This window comes from Phalacrocorax carbo, chromosome 13 (assembly GCF_963921805.1).
Source record: "Phalacrocorax carbo chromosome 13, bPhaCar2.1, whole genome shotgun sequence".
NCBI classification, from domain to species: domain Eukaryota; kingdom Metazoa; phylum Chordata; class Aves; order Suliformes; family Phalacrocoracidae; genus Phalacrocorax; species Phalacrocorax carbo.
In genome coordinates, this window is record NC_087525.1 from 4,565,365 (window position 1) to 4,581,374 (window position 16,010).

The window sequence follows — 16,010 nt, forward strand, 5'->3', positions numbered from 1 at the left end:
TGATTTGGGTTTTTTTTTAATATATATGCACACACACACATATATATTATTGAACAGTAGCCGGTGTATGAGAAATTCGGCAGAGGGAGTTCCTTTGCAAGGTTTCTTATAGCAGATATTTTCTTCCTTTCATATGTAAGCCAAGACACTGACATCTGTGGCAGAGGAAGAACTTCTTGTTTTTACCTTATTCCTTATCCCCGAATCAGCCAGATTGTGTTTCTATTTGCAGATAACTGTATTCAGAGCAAGTCTGTCTTTCTTTATTTCAAGGACTTTCAAGGAGAGAAACTGGGGAATAGGACAAAAAATGGCACTTGCAGGAAATAAAATTGGTGGAAAACACATAATTCCTTAGACCATGGGAAATGAAACACCCTAAATCCTAAAATGAGACAGCCTCTCCGTTAACAAGTACAAGATATTTAATGGTTTAAGGAGATGTAAAAGGTGCAAGAAGTGCCAGCCACTTTGCACTGGAGGCAGATAAGCCTTTTTTTGCAGCCAGGGCAGCACAAAATCAATGCTTATGCAGAGCTAGAGAAATCAGGCATTGAAATCCTCCGCTTCAGCAGGTTTTAGCTCACGGACAATCCAGCCTCGTGCCTAACTTTGCGTTGTCTTTTATACAAGAGAACCTTTTCTTGAAAGTTTGTAGGGTTCTTTTTCCTCTGGGGTATTTTAGAAGGCCATATCCCTTGCAGATTTGCGTGCAGCGCTTCGTATTTAAATACTTACGTCGTTTTATTGGATCACCCTGGTGCAGCTGTCAGTGCTTTTACACAGCTTAAATTTCCCCATTGCTTTAGGAGCAGGACTGCTGTGACCAGAATCACGTTAGCCACCTCTTGAGCTTTCTGGATAACTTATTCAGGGATGCACTTGCAAAGTTTTCGTTGTAAATGAATTAAGCCAGAGAGTGTTCTCCCATTTGAAACTGCAGAAGCCCGACGCTTGTGTTGCTTCTTCCTCTGTGTTTGTAACCCTGACATCTGCAAAGCCAGCAGCTGCTTCGGCTGGGCTCTGCTTTACTCCCAGCATATAAAAAGGGAGCAGAGCTGGTGCTGTCTGCTGCTCTCCCTTCAGCTCCCAGGCCTCAAAGAGGCGTTAAAGCCACCCACCTTCTCCAGTTATCCTGCGATACTTTCCAGTCACCGAACACCTTGTAGGTCTGAGAGGTTTATGATGCAAACATGTTCTGCTGGAAGAATTTTTCCCCAAATCCCTTCTTCCCATGCTTTGCTAGCCTACTTTTGTAGCAGCATAGTATCATTATCTGCAGTTTACTAACCTGTGTAACTCCCCTCTACACCAACAGCCTTTGACTTGCTGTTTGCTTTCCAAAGAAAGTGGGAGTAAAATAAATTTAATAGTGTGATGCTGGGAGGGGAATGGCAGTAATCGTACCAAACCTTCCCGGCAAGGTTTGCCTTGGAAATGCAGTTTACCTTTTAGAGTGCTTTCTTATGAAATCTGCCAAACATCATCTTCTCTGTCTGATGCAATTACCTTTTCTGCACAAAGCAACCCTGGCAGCCTCCAGAACGTTAAAAGCTCTGGGTTTAATCTAACCTTCAGCCATTTTCCAACATCGTTATTATACGTTCCTGCTTTGGGGAATGGCATGCATTCTTGTATTAATTTATAATCTGCTTTCATTTTTATTTTTCGTGTGGAAAAATCCCATTTTACCCTGGATACCTGGACTCCTCCGCATATTCAGCAGGGCTGCGTTATCCTACTAAAAAGGACTTGAGTCATTGGTAGTATTTGCAAGCAGGGTATTTGGTTTGTATCTCCCTAACAGCTAGAAAACCAAGCTGACTCTTCAGAAACTAGTGATTCAGGTCATCTTCTGCACGTGCTTTGGGGGCTGTGTAGGATATTTTTCTGTTGAGGTGGCAGAGGGTAGGAGGGAGATTTAATTCTGCCCAGCTGAAACCTGGGTTTCCAGGTAAAAAGCCCTAACTTTCACAGGAGGTGTTTGAGCCGTCGTAAGATGCGTGTTGCAAGCAGATACGCGTTTCTGGAGTCTGCCTGCTTACGTATCGCTGGTATTACTTAAATAATGAAAGGATTTAGGGTTACGAAGCAACAGCTGGCTCTACAAATGCCTTGAAAGAAGTGATCATCCAGATCCCATAATCGCTACCTAATGGTCTCCAGATATGCAATTTTTGTGATTCCAAATTAACACAGGCCTCTATTGTATAATGGAAACACCTATTGGTCTTTCAATGGAGATGTGAATCACTTCCAGAGAGCCAAGCAGCGCTGACAGACACATCGATGGGGAATAGATAAATTCCCATACTTAGACTTCTGACCGATGAAGGCGATCATTCATCTGTTGACTTGTCGGTGTAAGCCTGAGGCTGCCTCAGGCTCTGATTTTATTTATTTTGGTAGCTGGAAAGGACTAAATGCTGATTCCAGCCTCAACTATAGGATTTATCAATAAAATATTAAATTTTATAATACTGATGGCATTTTTGCTACAGAGATTCAGTGTCTCTGTCCACATGAAAGACTAGCTTTGTAGGATGCCCCAGTATGTCATTGGTTTTGCTTTTTCGGCTGGTGAAATGACCGCAAGTTTACGTATGTAAGCATGTAAACCTTCCCTGTCACCCACTGAAGCAACAGCAATTACGGTGTTGGTGCTAAACAAGGGGCCGTTCTGCATGGACAGCGGTGCAGTTGGGCATCTGCTGTTTCGTGGTCGGAAACTCCAGGGAAATGCAAAGCTGGGGCTCTTTGCTTAGAAGAGCTGCTGGGATGCCTTGGGGCCACTACTGCAAACCTTGGATGTCCCAAACAGAGCAGGTAAACCACAGCACGGTGTCTTCTGCTGCCCTGAAAGTGGCTGCACGCCTCCTGGTTCCTGCAGGCGTTCCACATTTTTAGTGCTTTGCTGCCAGGCAGGAGCATGTCAATCAGGAAGCGCATAGCAGGAAGGCATCCAGATGGGTGTCTGATTTGCGAAGATGTGTTCTCCTCTAGGTCTGTTGTACAAAACAGAGGAACCTTTGCAGTGCTTCCTGCAGAAGTACCTGACTGATCTGATTTTTTTTTTCTTTGCTGGGACAGTATTTTATTTAATTCTGCCATACACCTTTTAGCATCTTCCTGGGAAGCGGAGCAGGTCTACACTTAAAGCAAGCTCCCTGTACAGTAACTGGGGATTTATTTTTATTTTTTTTCAGATCTATCGTTCACATGTGCATTTTGCTATCTCATCCTTTTTGGTCTGGATCCATGAATCCAGGGCTGACAAAGCCTGCTGTTGCATCTGTTGGTGCGCACACTGTGCAATGTCCATCAGCGGTGCTTTGGCACGTACTCGTTACAGTGAAGCTAGGAACAAGTTGCACATTTTGTGTGATTCTTCTGCTTACAATTCTAGAGGCACCATGTCTGTATGAGAAGATCATTTTTTAAATGTCCTTTTTCTTTCAAAAAAAGATATGTGTCTTCTCTCCTGATTAGAAGTCTTTGGGAAGAGTTTGTGCAGGGTTACAATGAATTGTATAAATTAATATTTGACAGTACCTGCTGAATGTGTTCTCTTCCATCCTGACCATGAAACCGTGCCACGTTATGCAGTTGGGATTTTTAGTGTCTTGCTATATCAGTCTGTCGTGCTAGACAGGATAGGAGGAGCCTGAATCTGAACTCCTCTTGGCAAGCTGATTTATCTCCTCCAGAGAGGAAGGCTAAGTGGTTATTACTGTGGTGATGATTCAACTCCTCCACTGGCTCCGGCCCGTGGCCATGGTGGGGAGTTTGGAGGCTGCAGCTCTTGTCCCAGCACCGATACTGGCACTAAATGGCTCGATAAAATCAGCTGTTGTGCAGTGTAAGTGGCTGGGGGTCCTGGGGCTGCGCTTGCCAGGAGCTGCTCTCCCAGCGGGCTCCCTGCCGGCTGGATGGGCACGGAGAGGAGCGAGTCACCCCCTGCCCGCCCGCCAGCGGTGCTGCGACGCAGCAGTGCCAGAGGCGGGGATCTCGGGATGCATTTCTGTTACTACCTGGGTGCGCGGCCGTAGGTGTTCGCTGAGCACACGCTCGCCTGTCCCAGGGTGAGCCAAGCCCTGGGGGACTGTGCTGGTAAGTGGAGCAGACAGCGATCCAGCCCCGCAGCCATCCTGCCACCAGCAGCAAAGCTAACTGGGGCACCTCTGTACGTGCTGTGGTTTGCAGTGTCACCTTCTGTGACGCTGGGTAAGACGTGGATCCCCCCAGGGATCCCTGAATCTCTTGGGAGAGACCATGCAGCACTCGAACTATTTCTTTATTGACATTGCAAGTGTGCAGGCTTGAAAAAAATATATAAATGAACCGGCTTGCAGCAGCCTCCTGCATCCCAACCACAGCCTCATGGTGTGTCCGCTCTTTTGGGTGAGGGCTGGCCGCAGAGCAAGGGCCAGAGAGATGCTTTGTGGTCTCTGCCACTGCTGACCGTGTGTGGGGAAGTCCCTTGCCGTCACACAGCTGGTGGGGCTGGGAGGGGAGCTGAGGCAGTTAATGAACGTACAGGTCACAACCCATATCCATAGGTGCCAAGGTAGGAGTGTTTTGAGTGTGCAGATGAATTCCCCTCTGGCTACAGCTTCGGGCCGATGAGTCACTATTTTTTTGTTAATCCAGATAGCGTCACAAACTCCTTTTCCCACCACTGTAAGACTGTCTTTTCCCTGTCCCTAGGGTCTGACGTTTGAGGAGGTGGAGAGCTTCTTCACTTTTCTGAAGAACATAAATGACGTGGACACAGCTTTGAGCTTCTACCACATGGCTGGAGCTTCGCTTGATAAAGGTATTAAAATCCGCGAGACAGGTGCTGAAAGCTTGAAGGAACGCGACTCATGCTGTGTCTTTGAAGTTGAGATGATGTTGAACGAGCCCAGGCTGACAGGATAAAAATGTACCGAAATCATAGTTCCGCTCTGTAATGAGAGGTCTAACTTGCTACATCTATGGATAAAGAGGTTTTATACGTCCCCAGTTTTAGATGTAGAGGGGAAAAAAAGGCTCAAATACATGGCCTGAATAGATTAGGAAGCGGTGATGTCATGGTGATATCTTCAGCAGGACTATCCCGGCCTGACACGTGCTGAGGCATGATGGCCTCGTGAGTGTGTCACAGGCTCAGGGACCAGAGCACAGGCACACCACTGTTTTTTTCTTCATCCCCATCTTCTGGAGTGAGGTGTTTTCTCCTTTTATGAAGTACTTGAAAAATTATCGTTGGCAAAGACAAGCGGTATTATCAGAAGTATTCCTGCAAACTGTGTCTTCTGTAGAGGTCTCCGTGATCGATGAGGCAGAGGCACTAACCAGCAGGGGAGCTGGTGGCAGGAACGTTTCAACTCTGGTTTTGTTTCAGCTTTGCTTAAGAATGAGAGGCCTTGCTTAGAAATAAGAGCTGTGTGGCAGATGCTGCGTTTCTGATCTGAAATCCAAATAATGGCAACGACCTTTGGAGCTCCCAGGCACACGGGAGGGAAGGTGGGGGAGCATTGGAACCCCACTGAGGTCCCAGACTGAGCATCGAAGTCTGTCCGGAGGAGGCTGTCTTCAGATAAGCCACAGCCCAGAGGCTGCACTGAGGAGGTGCTGAGGCCGGAGGAGCTGCCTGAGTAAAATTCAGAGCTGGTGTTTCCTGGGGGGCTTGGTAATAGTGTGGTTTATTGATCAAACCAATCCATATCCTTCTTCATCTCATAATGTTTTTCCTTTTCTGAGCTAGTCCATATCAGGTACATTCTCAGATCTGAAACACTGACTTAAAAACAAAACAAAAAACCCCTATTCATTAAAAAAAAAAAAAGTCCAACTCCGCTGTCAGGAGTTCACAAGTCACAAGTGTGTGCTTTTCTTTTCTAGGTCTTTTTTTAAGAGTTATTTTTTCAGAAAACTCAGATTGGGAATATAAAAAAAAAAAAACCCGATGGCAAACTCATTAAAAGTTTTCTAGGCTAAGTGGGAACGCTTGTCTACTAGAAAGTTAAAGCTGATATATTCAGGCAGCTGCAAAATTAAATTATTTGGAAGTGAGCTATTCTTCCAGCCACTGCTGTTGTGGGAATATTACAACATAACAGGTTTTTGGGCAGGGAAATTACCAAGTGAGTCAGACGCATCGCATCGCTTCTTGCATGTGTCAACAGCCCTTTGGTTTTTTGGGGGGTAAATCATCTGTACTCTTTGTTTTACATCACTGTTATCTTAAGACTTGAAGTTAAAAGAACCTGATAGGATTTTCTTTCATTTATAAGTAAAAGTACGAAGTACAGATGTGCTGCTGCTGTGCAGAGTCCTTTCTGCAGCATCCCATGAGGAGGTAATAGCCCAGTGAATCTAATTTACTCAGTGTCTGCAGTAAATTAGCAATTGCCCAGTCATGGAATATATATTTATGGAGTATTTAGGTCTGCGCACAGTTGGTAAATCAGTGTGATTGCTGTTTAATTATGTGCGATTAATAAGCTTGTGATGGAGCCACAGCCATTGAGCTGGGAGTCCTTTGGCTGGAGTAAGAAACCTTCGGGAGGCTTGGTGGTGTGCAGGGCACGGCCTCAAACCACTCGCAGCCCAGCTGTCTCCAGGCCCATGTCCCTGCCTGCAGAGCCCTGGCTGCCGGGGGAGTTTTCCTTGGGCTTGGGCAGAAGAGGAGGGTTATCCTGCAAATCCCCTCTTTGCATGTGCCTGGTAGCTGACACAAATCACCCCTCGCGTCCTTCTGTGCTGCTCAACCCAGAGATGCTCCTGCGTACCTGGCAGGAGGCATGGAGAGAGCGTTTTGCTGCCGTCCTAACGAAGTGCAAAGCAAGCTGCAGTGAAATACCTGCGTTTTGCAGCAGGGATCTGTGTGCTGCCACACCTAAATCGTCTATGCATTACCCGTTCCCATATGCATGCGCTCCGAGTCTGGATATTGCACCCACAAATCAAATAAGCAATAAACGGGGCGTACTTTTCCAAAAGTCAAGCTTTCACAAGGTTGCTTATTAAAAAACAAATAATGTAAAAATTACTCATTGTGTGGAGAGGAAGAAGAAGATAGTTTGTATATCAACTAAATTGCTGCTAACCTAACGCAGCAAATGTTATTAGAATTTTAGAAGGGACGTTTAAAGTTTAAGAGGGAAAAAATGGATGGCACAAAACAGCCATAGCTTGACAACCTGTTTTCTGTGTTGAATTAAAGTAGCCTCCTCATCTAAAAATGGTCATAAACCTGTATTTTAATGATGCACAGAATAACACACAGATTATTTCTTAGTCCATCTTTCATTTTACCAGAAACATAATAGCCGTCATTCTCTTAAATCATAAGCATTACTCAGAAAACTTTCTCAGCCAGGGCTTACAGCTGGCAGCAGGACCGGAGCCGAACTCGTCGCTTATTCCCCTTTCAAGGCAAGAGTGTGAATTGCGCTTTCCTGTTGGCACCGTCTGTAGCCAGGCTTTCCAAGCAGCCGTTCTGCTGGCGTGCCAGCAGAGAGCCACCGTGTAACTCCTTGGTGGCTTAGGGCAAGGCACAGATGTGCTCCGCTAGAGGTGGGCCAACATGAGGGGAGGTGGCTGAGCCTGCTGCTCGCTCTCGGGGCTCAGCCAGCTTGGAGCGTGGCTGCAGCCCAGAAGGGGTTAACAGAAGACCATTTTATTTGAGGTATGGAGCTTGAAACGGCTGCAGACTTGACAGGGAATTTGGAAGGAGGTAGAGCTGAGTTTTGAGTCCAGCATGTATTTGTCATTGAACTGCTGCTTGCTTTAATCTGCCTTCAGAGCTGGATGAAAGAAGTCAGTCCCGCATGGAGGCACAGATCAGATCACTCTTCTAGAGTAATGGCATGTAGTCAGTGCTGGTAGTTGGCGGGGAGGACTTCTGTAGGGTAGGTGAGGTTGGCAGAGATCTCTTGAGACCCTCTAGTCCAACAGGGTCACCTACAGCAGCTCGCCCAGGGCCACCTGCAGTCAGGTTTTGGGTATCTCCAAGGATGGAGATGCTACAGCCTCTCTGGGTGTGTAAGAAAGCCTGGATGAGTATTTGAGGTGATAATTTGTGAGAAGGAGAAGAGTCAAACCACGAAATCTGGTGTCCTGAAGCAGCAAGTCAGGGTCACGGGTTGTCACCTTTGCTGCCCTCACACCAGTGCATTTATGTGTGTTTTATGTGCGCGTCCTGATGGAGAGGTGCTTGGCACCCTGTCCTCGAGGGGCCTGGAGGGCCCAGGAGGCCCTGGAGGCTCCAGGAGGGGCCTGGAGCTCGCCTGCACTTTGATTTTAGTACGTGCACAATTACGGCGCGGTGTTTGCGGAGCACTGATGCAATGAGGTGTTGTGCAAAGCTCCGTCACAGCAGAGCATCCCTGTCCATAAGGCTTTAAGAAATCAGCTTGGTAACCCTGAGGTCACGCTCTTCCTAGATCAACAGCCCCGGGAAGATGCTGAAAACCTTTCAGTTTAGAAACCACTTATTGTGTTAGAATCTCCTTTCTTGACTTATTTATATATGTGACTATTATATAAACAGTGGATCGGCTCTGCCTTTGGTCTGGCAGTTCTGCTTTTTTCCCCAGAAGTGTGATCTCCATGACTTTCCGTTGTGTTCCCTTTGTCGGAACAGTTTGCACTCCGCTGCAGGGGTGCAGGCCTCGCATTTTGAGAAGAAAAAGGAGAGTGTTGTGCCACAGGATTGTGTAGGGTTTGTACATTTCTCTTCTGGATGGATATTCCGGTACGTACACATGCAAATTATTTGGAAAAAGTTCAATAGGTTTTTGCTAGCTCTAATGTCAAATGGCACCCAACATTTCCAGTTGGGATGCTTAAAATGAAACGTGTGTATCAACGTGAGACACTACATAACCGGACTTCTGGGAACCCAAAATACACGTGTCCTGTCTCCACAGCCTGGGACTGCCCGGGGCAGGGAGCCCTGCTCCCGTCACCCTGGGTGCCATTCAGGAAACGATGGCAGCAGCCCAAATGTCTGATTAATCTCAAGATGGAGGGGAAAAAAAAAAATTGAGTTTTGCCATCTGGCTAGGCTCTTGCCCATAGAAGAGCCCTGTCTGTAAGCACTTGGTGAGGCATTACTCACAGTGCGGTGCTGGGAATTGAAGTGAAAAAAAAATAACTGTGTCAGACGCTAAACTTGCATAAAATAACTCAGATGGCGCATTAAAGGAACCGGTGGGAGACGCCAGCACTTGAAATTTTGAAAGCCGCATAGCTTTTCAAGATAGAAACATGGAACTCTCTTTCAGTACTATAAAATCCAGGAGGCTTTCCCGTGTAGAGATGGATGCAGGCATCCCAAATCTAGACAAGCTTTATGTTTCCCCAGACAGCACCTATTTCATTTGCAAAATGATAAAGAAATGATGCTGGGAGGTTCACTTCAATATTGTTTGCCTCACCAAGATACCTTGTCGTATGGAGTGTGTGTGTCCAAGTGGAAAGCAGAGACACTTTCCCTTCCTTGTGACTCCGTAAAACCCAACGGCATTGTTACTCAGCACAGCACAGTCACGCAGCCCCTGTGAAATAACATTTTTGCAGAATTCCTGCGTCGAGCAAGAACATCATGATGGAGGTGACTCCTGTGCAGTTGGATTAATAGAGGAAGCAGTAACCAGCAGCCTTAAGTACAAATTACAGCTGGTAAAACTGTGGCCATGAAAAATAAATAAGCACGTGTCAGAGAGGAGAGAGGGATCAGGCAACACCCTGTAGAGATGGAAGGAGGGGGGTGAAAACTCAGCAGAAAGAGACGCCTTGTAATTAAAAAAAATAATTCTGACTTTTTTCCATATAAGGCTATAGCAAATAACTTCTTCAGTAGGGTAGCATGGGCACCAGGAGGAGAGGATGGCATCAAAGCTTGGCTAAGCACCTTTAAAGAAGATTTACATTTAAAAGGTCTGGGTCTCGGGTGAGATGGCTTAACAGCTCTTAAAACCTCTACCGTTGTCAAAGTTGAGGTGTTTTAAAGTGCCTCTCCAGCAGAAGGACTTTCTGGGGAAAAAATAAGCTGAAAAATAAGTGTATCTAAACTCTTTCTTTTACCTAAACCTCGTCTTTTTCCTTGAGCTTTACACGTTACTGAAGTCCCCGGGCTGTGCTTGTGGCAGGTGGGAGTTACAGCGTGGGTTTGGCAGCTGGCTGGAGCCAGCCCTGTATTCAGGGAACGAGCGTTGCCTAGTTGGGGAGGGGAAAGGTGCCTTTGACAAAGGCACATATAAAATCCAGAGGCAGGGCATTTATCTTGGTAAAAGGGACTATGCCACCCACCATTTGCCTCTGGTGTTTGCTGCAACTTCGTGTTTGTGGTGTTTAACCAAAGAGGACCTATAAATACTGTATTACACCTGTGCAATTTATAGTCACCCTCTCCTCTGGTTTGGTGTGGTGCTGGCCATCAGGCCCTCCCTCTCGGTTCAAGGGGGAGAGCTGAAGGCAGCTTTGTCATTTAATTTGTGCGTGTTTGATGTCTGAATGAGCTAATTAAATGATGGACTATTAAAGCCCTTCTTGGAGGGCTGCTGCCATCTAATGCGCCTGCTTGCTTCTATTGCAGTTCGTTCATTCGATCGTGTTGCCTCTTGCTGGCTGATTTGTGTGTATTCAGAAAAGAGAGCCCGAAGGAAAGGGATGCATGGACATGGTGGCTGTCCCTGTGCTTAAAATATTAATTCCCCCCTCTCCTTTGCTAGCCGGGTTTTCTTGAGAGCTGTACGGCGTGCGTGGCGTGCTATATTCTGCAGCCTGTTCGGCGTGGGTGGGCTGGGAGGGATGTGCGGTCTCCCCACAGCTTGGTTGGCAAGGTTCTGGCATAAGGCTGGGGAACAAAATCAATGCAGGTTTTCTTTAATGGTTACGTTGCCACCGCCCTCCACAAAGCAGGCTCTGGCTGCCAGCAAGACACGCACAAAAGTGGTGCTGTGCCCTGACTCAGGGCGAGAGAACTGAAATACAGAGTAGCAACTGCAGACCGGAGCTACATCTCTCACGTAGGAAAGGATTTTAACTAAAAAAGAATAATTACAGGGAAACAGTGGGTGCCTACTTGAGATTATAGATATTTTAATCCACCTTCTGTTTAACATCAGTCTTCTGCATTATTTAGTAAAAGGGGGGATTTTATAGGGGAAAAGGAGCTGATGGTGGCTGTGGATTCCTCCCTGTAAACCCCAAACCTCACTCAGGGGAGCAGAAATGGGGTGGAAGGAACTGATAATCTCAGCAGTCATGGGGGGGGGCAGAAATGCTATTAGAAAGATTTTATGCAGTTTCTAATTAATCCGGTTACGATACAGATTGGGTGCTTGTTTTTTTCCTTTCTGACACATAACCTTCAAAATTTCTGAAGGGCCAGTAGCTCTGCAAAGGGACCAGAGTGCATGAACCCAGAAGGCTGCTGTGGATGAAAGCAGAGGCTCTTTTTGGTTTCAATACAGTCTTGGGTTGCGCCGCTTCCCTCTTTTGCCTTGCCGGAGGGGACCTCTGCAGCTAAACGTTCATCCCAGTTGCTGTGGGCCTGGTGCAAAGTCTCTCCAGATGGGGTTTCCTCAGGTCAGGCTTTGTAGGGAAGCTATTTAACTTAAAATACGCTCACGTTCATGCAAAGCCCTTCTGTTTTATTGAGTATCTGGAAGGGAGCAGGGTGTTTCAGCCCTGACAGTGACAACTGAGCTGCTCTTACCTCTCCTCCTTCCTTCAATTACCAGCCGTCAAAGGGAGACTAGAGGGCAGCCAGACGCACACGAGTACATGCAGGGAAACAGCTAAACCAGCCCGGCAAGGGGTGTTTTTTTCCCCCCCTTTATGCAGCAAAATCTACTGCATAACCCTGCCAGATTGATAGCTCCGTGGATTGCTCTTTTCTAGAGGCGTGAATAAAACTACCACTCGCTTCTTTGCTGATGGGCTCAGCTGCCAGTCTGGCGGGGGGAAGTGAAATACTTCATTACAACTCTTTATTTTATTGCAAGGTTAACCTTGTTTGCTTGCTGCAGGGCCTGTCGCAGGGAGAGGGTGGATGGGTTCACTCTGCAATTACTGGCCCTGAGTTGCTTAACAGGAAAACCACTTTTTATTATTCCTGGCCTGTTGGAATAGTTGGTTCATAGAGTATCATCTTTGCAGCACTGTCAGAAGGAGCTGTCTTGCTGATCAAGCCCGTCGGGAGAGGTTTCTCACTTGGTGTTTGCTGTAGTGCTGACGTTTCTTCCAATTTTATAACCAAAGCAGGGGAAAAACATCTCATTTCAGTGTTTTTAGTATTTATCTTGAACACACAGGTGTCTGCATGTCGGTGATCACCAGCAGGCTCTCCTCACCCCGTGTGGTGTTGAAGTAGGACGGCAAAGGCTTTGAGGAGCCTGGTTTTGAGGCATGTGTTGAACAGGCCGGGGACGAAGCTTATTTTGAGCCTTTCTGAATGTGGCATCTTTTCATAAAGGCAGTTTTCTGTGAAGGAACAAGAGTCTTCCACTCCTGTGCCTGCATTCGCTGCGGCTGGCAGATCGTGACATCTCGCTAACCTTGTGCCCTCCTTCCATTGCAGTGACGATGCAGCAAGTGGCCAGGACGGTGGCCAAGGTGGAGCTCTCTGACCACGTGTGCGACGTGGTGTTCGCGCTCTTCGACTGTGATGGTGAGTGACCCCAACCTCGCCCCATTCCTCTTGGCCAGGCTGGGCAAGAGTCAGTCTGGGGGAAGAAATAGGGGGGGAAAAATGCCAGCTGTGAAAGCTTGACATGGCCTTGGCTCTTCTTGCCGTGCTACCATCTGCTCTTTGGCCGTGGATCTGTACTGATGCTCCTGCCCTTCTAGTACCCAGCTGATGGTACCCAGCTTCCGAGACGTTGATCTTAAGGTGTTTGGAAAGCACAGCTTGCTACACAGCTTTTTTTTCCCTCTCCCACTGCCACAAAACTCTTATTTTGTTTAACAAAATGAGCTCTTGTGCTCCAGTGTTGGGAACGAGCCTATCTGGTACTTTGTTATCTCCAAAGTCCTGGACAAATATTAGCTTAATTAATTAATGGCAGCTCTGTGCCCTGCTGGGAAGCTTATTGCTTTGCTGGCGCACAGAGGATGCAAGCGCTTTGGGGTAGCTCATTGCCACACTGAAGCAGTCTCGGGTTGATTTAATGAGAATTAGCGGAGTCTTTGCCACCAGGGGATGATGGCAGCAGTTCAGACCTGGAAAGCGGCAAAATTCTGCATTCGCCCAAAGCTGTCAAGCCAAAACCAGAGACCTTGCTGGCACCCTGCTTCTCCAGCACAGTCACTAGGATCTGGCAGCTCTGAGTGGCAGCAGTGATGCATAAATAGACAGTTGTTTGCTTTCTGATATAAATATGAACTTAAAATAGCTTTATTTTATTCCTTGTTGTCCCTCTTGGTTTCAGCCCCACCTGCTTCTTTGCACCTTTCTAAGGTTGTATATCTTGTTTTATTTTTCTCTGTGCTTCGGTGCCGCTTTCTGATACGATCTTCAAGCCAGATGATCGGGCTGAAGATCAGAGTGAACCAAAGCATAGGCGAATATTCTCCATTTGCATCCTCTCATAGGAGAATCTGCTAAATATTTTGATAGCAAACCTCTGGGGAGAAAGACTGGGGTTGCCAGAGGAGCCTCCGTAAGGAAGCAAGTGGAATAGCACGCACTAGACCTCTTGGGGCTTTTTGGGGGTTTGGGTTTTTTTTGTGTGTGTGTTTTCACTCCGTTGGTGTTTACAAACGATGCACGCATCAAAAACCCGCGACACCAGAGGGAATTTTACTCACCCCTTGACAGTTTGCTGGAATTTTGCTGCCCAGATTTGCATTCAGATGTAAGGCAAGAAAAAACAAAAGCTCTCAAATGAAGACACTCGTTCATGAAATAAAATGATGTTGTTCCCCATATCAGCCAGAGAGGTTCTCTCTCCTTTGATCCGGGGAACCGATGGCACTGGCAGGTTTGTTTCTTGGGGGCTGATGTTCCTCAGATTTCTTCTGTGCCCAAAGGTGGGTCGCTTTCCTGTCCTGCTCTCCAGAAGCTAAAATCAGTGCTTTCAGCTGTGTGCCATAGGCAGGGGAGCAAAACAGGCAACGGGATATGTGCAGCATCACAGCAGAAGGCATCAGCCCCTCATCAGACAGGTGTTAGGCTGTTGGTCATGCTGTGGCTTGCTGCTGTCCCCTCCAATCAACCAGTGCCCTGAAGAAAAATCCCAGAGGTTTTAATTTATTGGTGGATAAGCAACTACAGAATAAAATTTGTCCCAATTTGCTATAATCTTATTTTTATCATCAATTTCGTTGACTTAATTCTCAATAAACTCACTAGATTAATGAACTTCCCTTCTACTCCATTAAGAAAAATCTGTGCTCTGTTACCCTGGACTCCCGTAATTTCCTAAATCACTTATAGCAGAGAGTTTCCTACAGGTGCATGGGCATTTGCTTCACATTTGCTTTCCTGTCTTCAAGCCCCTGCAAGATGTGGTGGTGTCAGGCTAAGCAGGGTAGCATCCGTAGGGTTGGGATTTAAATGCTGTGGTTCGGCAACCCTTGCTCAGCAGGGTATTTTGGGAGGTTGAAGACAAATGTGATTTCAGTGTCTGCAAGAGATGACAGTTGTGGCTGCTGCCCTTTAAAGTTAGTGCATGTGGGGAGGAGGTTGTTGGTGGGTTTTCATGTTTCTAAATATTTTTTGTTTTTTTCTTCTTCTCGCAGGGAACGGTGAGCTGAGCAATAAGGAATTTGTTGCCATAATGAAGCAGCGCCTTATGAGAGGCTTGGAGAAGCCCAAGGACATGGGCTTCACACGACTCATGCGGGCGATGTGGAAATGCGCCCAGGAGACGGCGTGGGACTTCACCATGCCCAAGCAGTAGCGGGGCTAGGGGGAAGCGCCTGGCTTCCCTGCCTCAGCCCTGCCACCACCGCCTGCAGGCGAGCGCCGCCGCTGTGGACACCTGTGGAGTGGCACCAGGCTCTGGAGAGCCCAGACTCTTCTTAACAGGAGTTTTTTGTAAATCGGAAGTCAGAAATCAAAGCCTGTTGTATTCACAGCTTCTGCTTGCTGCTGGCCCCATTAATATGCCTCTCTCAGGAAAAAGGACTTTTCTTACTGCCGCCACCCCTGCTTTGTGATGCGCCCTTCCTGCAGAGCTGGGCATCAAGCGAGCTGGTCGGGCTGCACCCAAATCATTGTCATTTAACGTTATTACAAAATGGCATGGGGTTTATTCTAATTCTGAGATTGCTCCTAAGAAAGAAGCTGTGGGATTCCTGGATAGATCGTACTGGTCGGACCTAGGAGCAGAGGCTGGAGGAGGCAGGTGCAGAGAGCACCCCAGGATTTCGTTGGCCAAATGCTCTGTGCTCCCTGAGGGTGTCGGTGGGTGGAGGGGATGGGTGCACCCGCAGAGGGGCTGTTTGAGCTGAGGTGCTGCCTCTGGCATAAGAGCAGTTAAAAGTGGTGGAGCAACCAGCTCTGCTGCCCATCCTGCCTTGCATAAGCAACCTGCTGCGGGAGGTCTCAAATTATTTCTTTTTAAATGGAGAGTCCTCTCCGTGGGGAATTGCTGTTCTGCAATGGGAACAGGCTGAAAGATGTTATTTTCAGAGTGTTGTCCTCTCTGTAAAGTATCATGTAAAGATATTGCTCACAACAACATGGCTCATGGCTCATCTCTTTCAGTTGCTTCAGGTCTTCACCAAAGGCTGGTGGTGAGTCACCACAGATGGGTGTTTTGGAAGGGGGGAAAAAAACCAATGTAATGACTTTCTGGAGCTGGAAAGACGAAGGCCAGAAGTCAGGGCTGGAAGGGCCAGAGCTGCTGAGTTCGCTGCCCCACGTTGCCAGCGAGCCCTGGGCAAGTGGCATGGTTTGGGACGGCCCCGTGAGCCATCTGCCACAGGCTCTGCCTGGCAGAGAGGAGCGCTCTCTGCGGGTGTTTGAGGGACAGCCACGGGCTCCAGGCTTTCTTTGAGGCGATAAC

General features: G+C 47.3%; 1 protein-coding gene across 4 annotated transcripts in view; it reads left to right on the plus strand.

Moving 5' to 3' along the window:
* The window catches only part of MICU1 (mitochondrial calcium uptake 1), a 110,776-nt gene extending 95,093 nt beyond the window's left edge, over window positions 1-15,683 (plus strand). For all 4 annotated transcript variants that reach the window (XM_064464603.1, XM_064464602.1, XM_064464604.1 and 1 more), the window contains 3 exons: window positions 4,708-4,816; window positions 12,578-12,667; window positions 14,740-15,683. In XM_064464603.1, the coding sequence (XP_064320673.1) occupies window positions 4,708-4,816; window positions 12,578-12,667; window positions 14,740-14,900 (360 nt within the window). In that variant the 3' untranslated portion in view covers window positions 14,901-15,683. The remainder of the gene's footprint in view (window positions 1-4,707; window positions 4,817-12,577; window positions 12,668-14,739) is intronic.
* The last annotated feature ends 327 nt before the right edge of the window (window positions 15,684-16,010 follow it).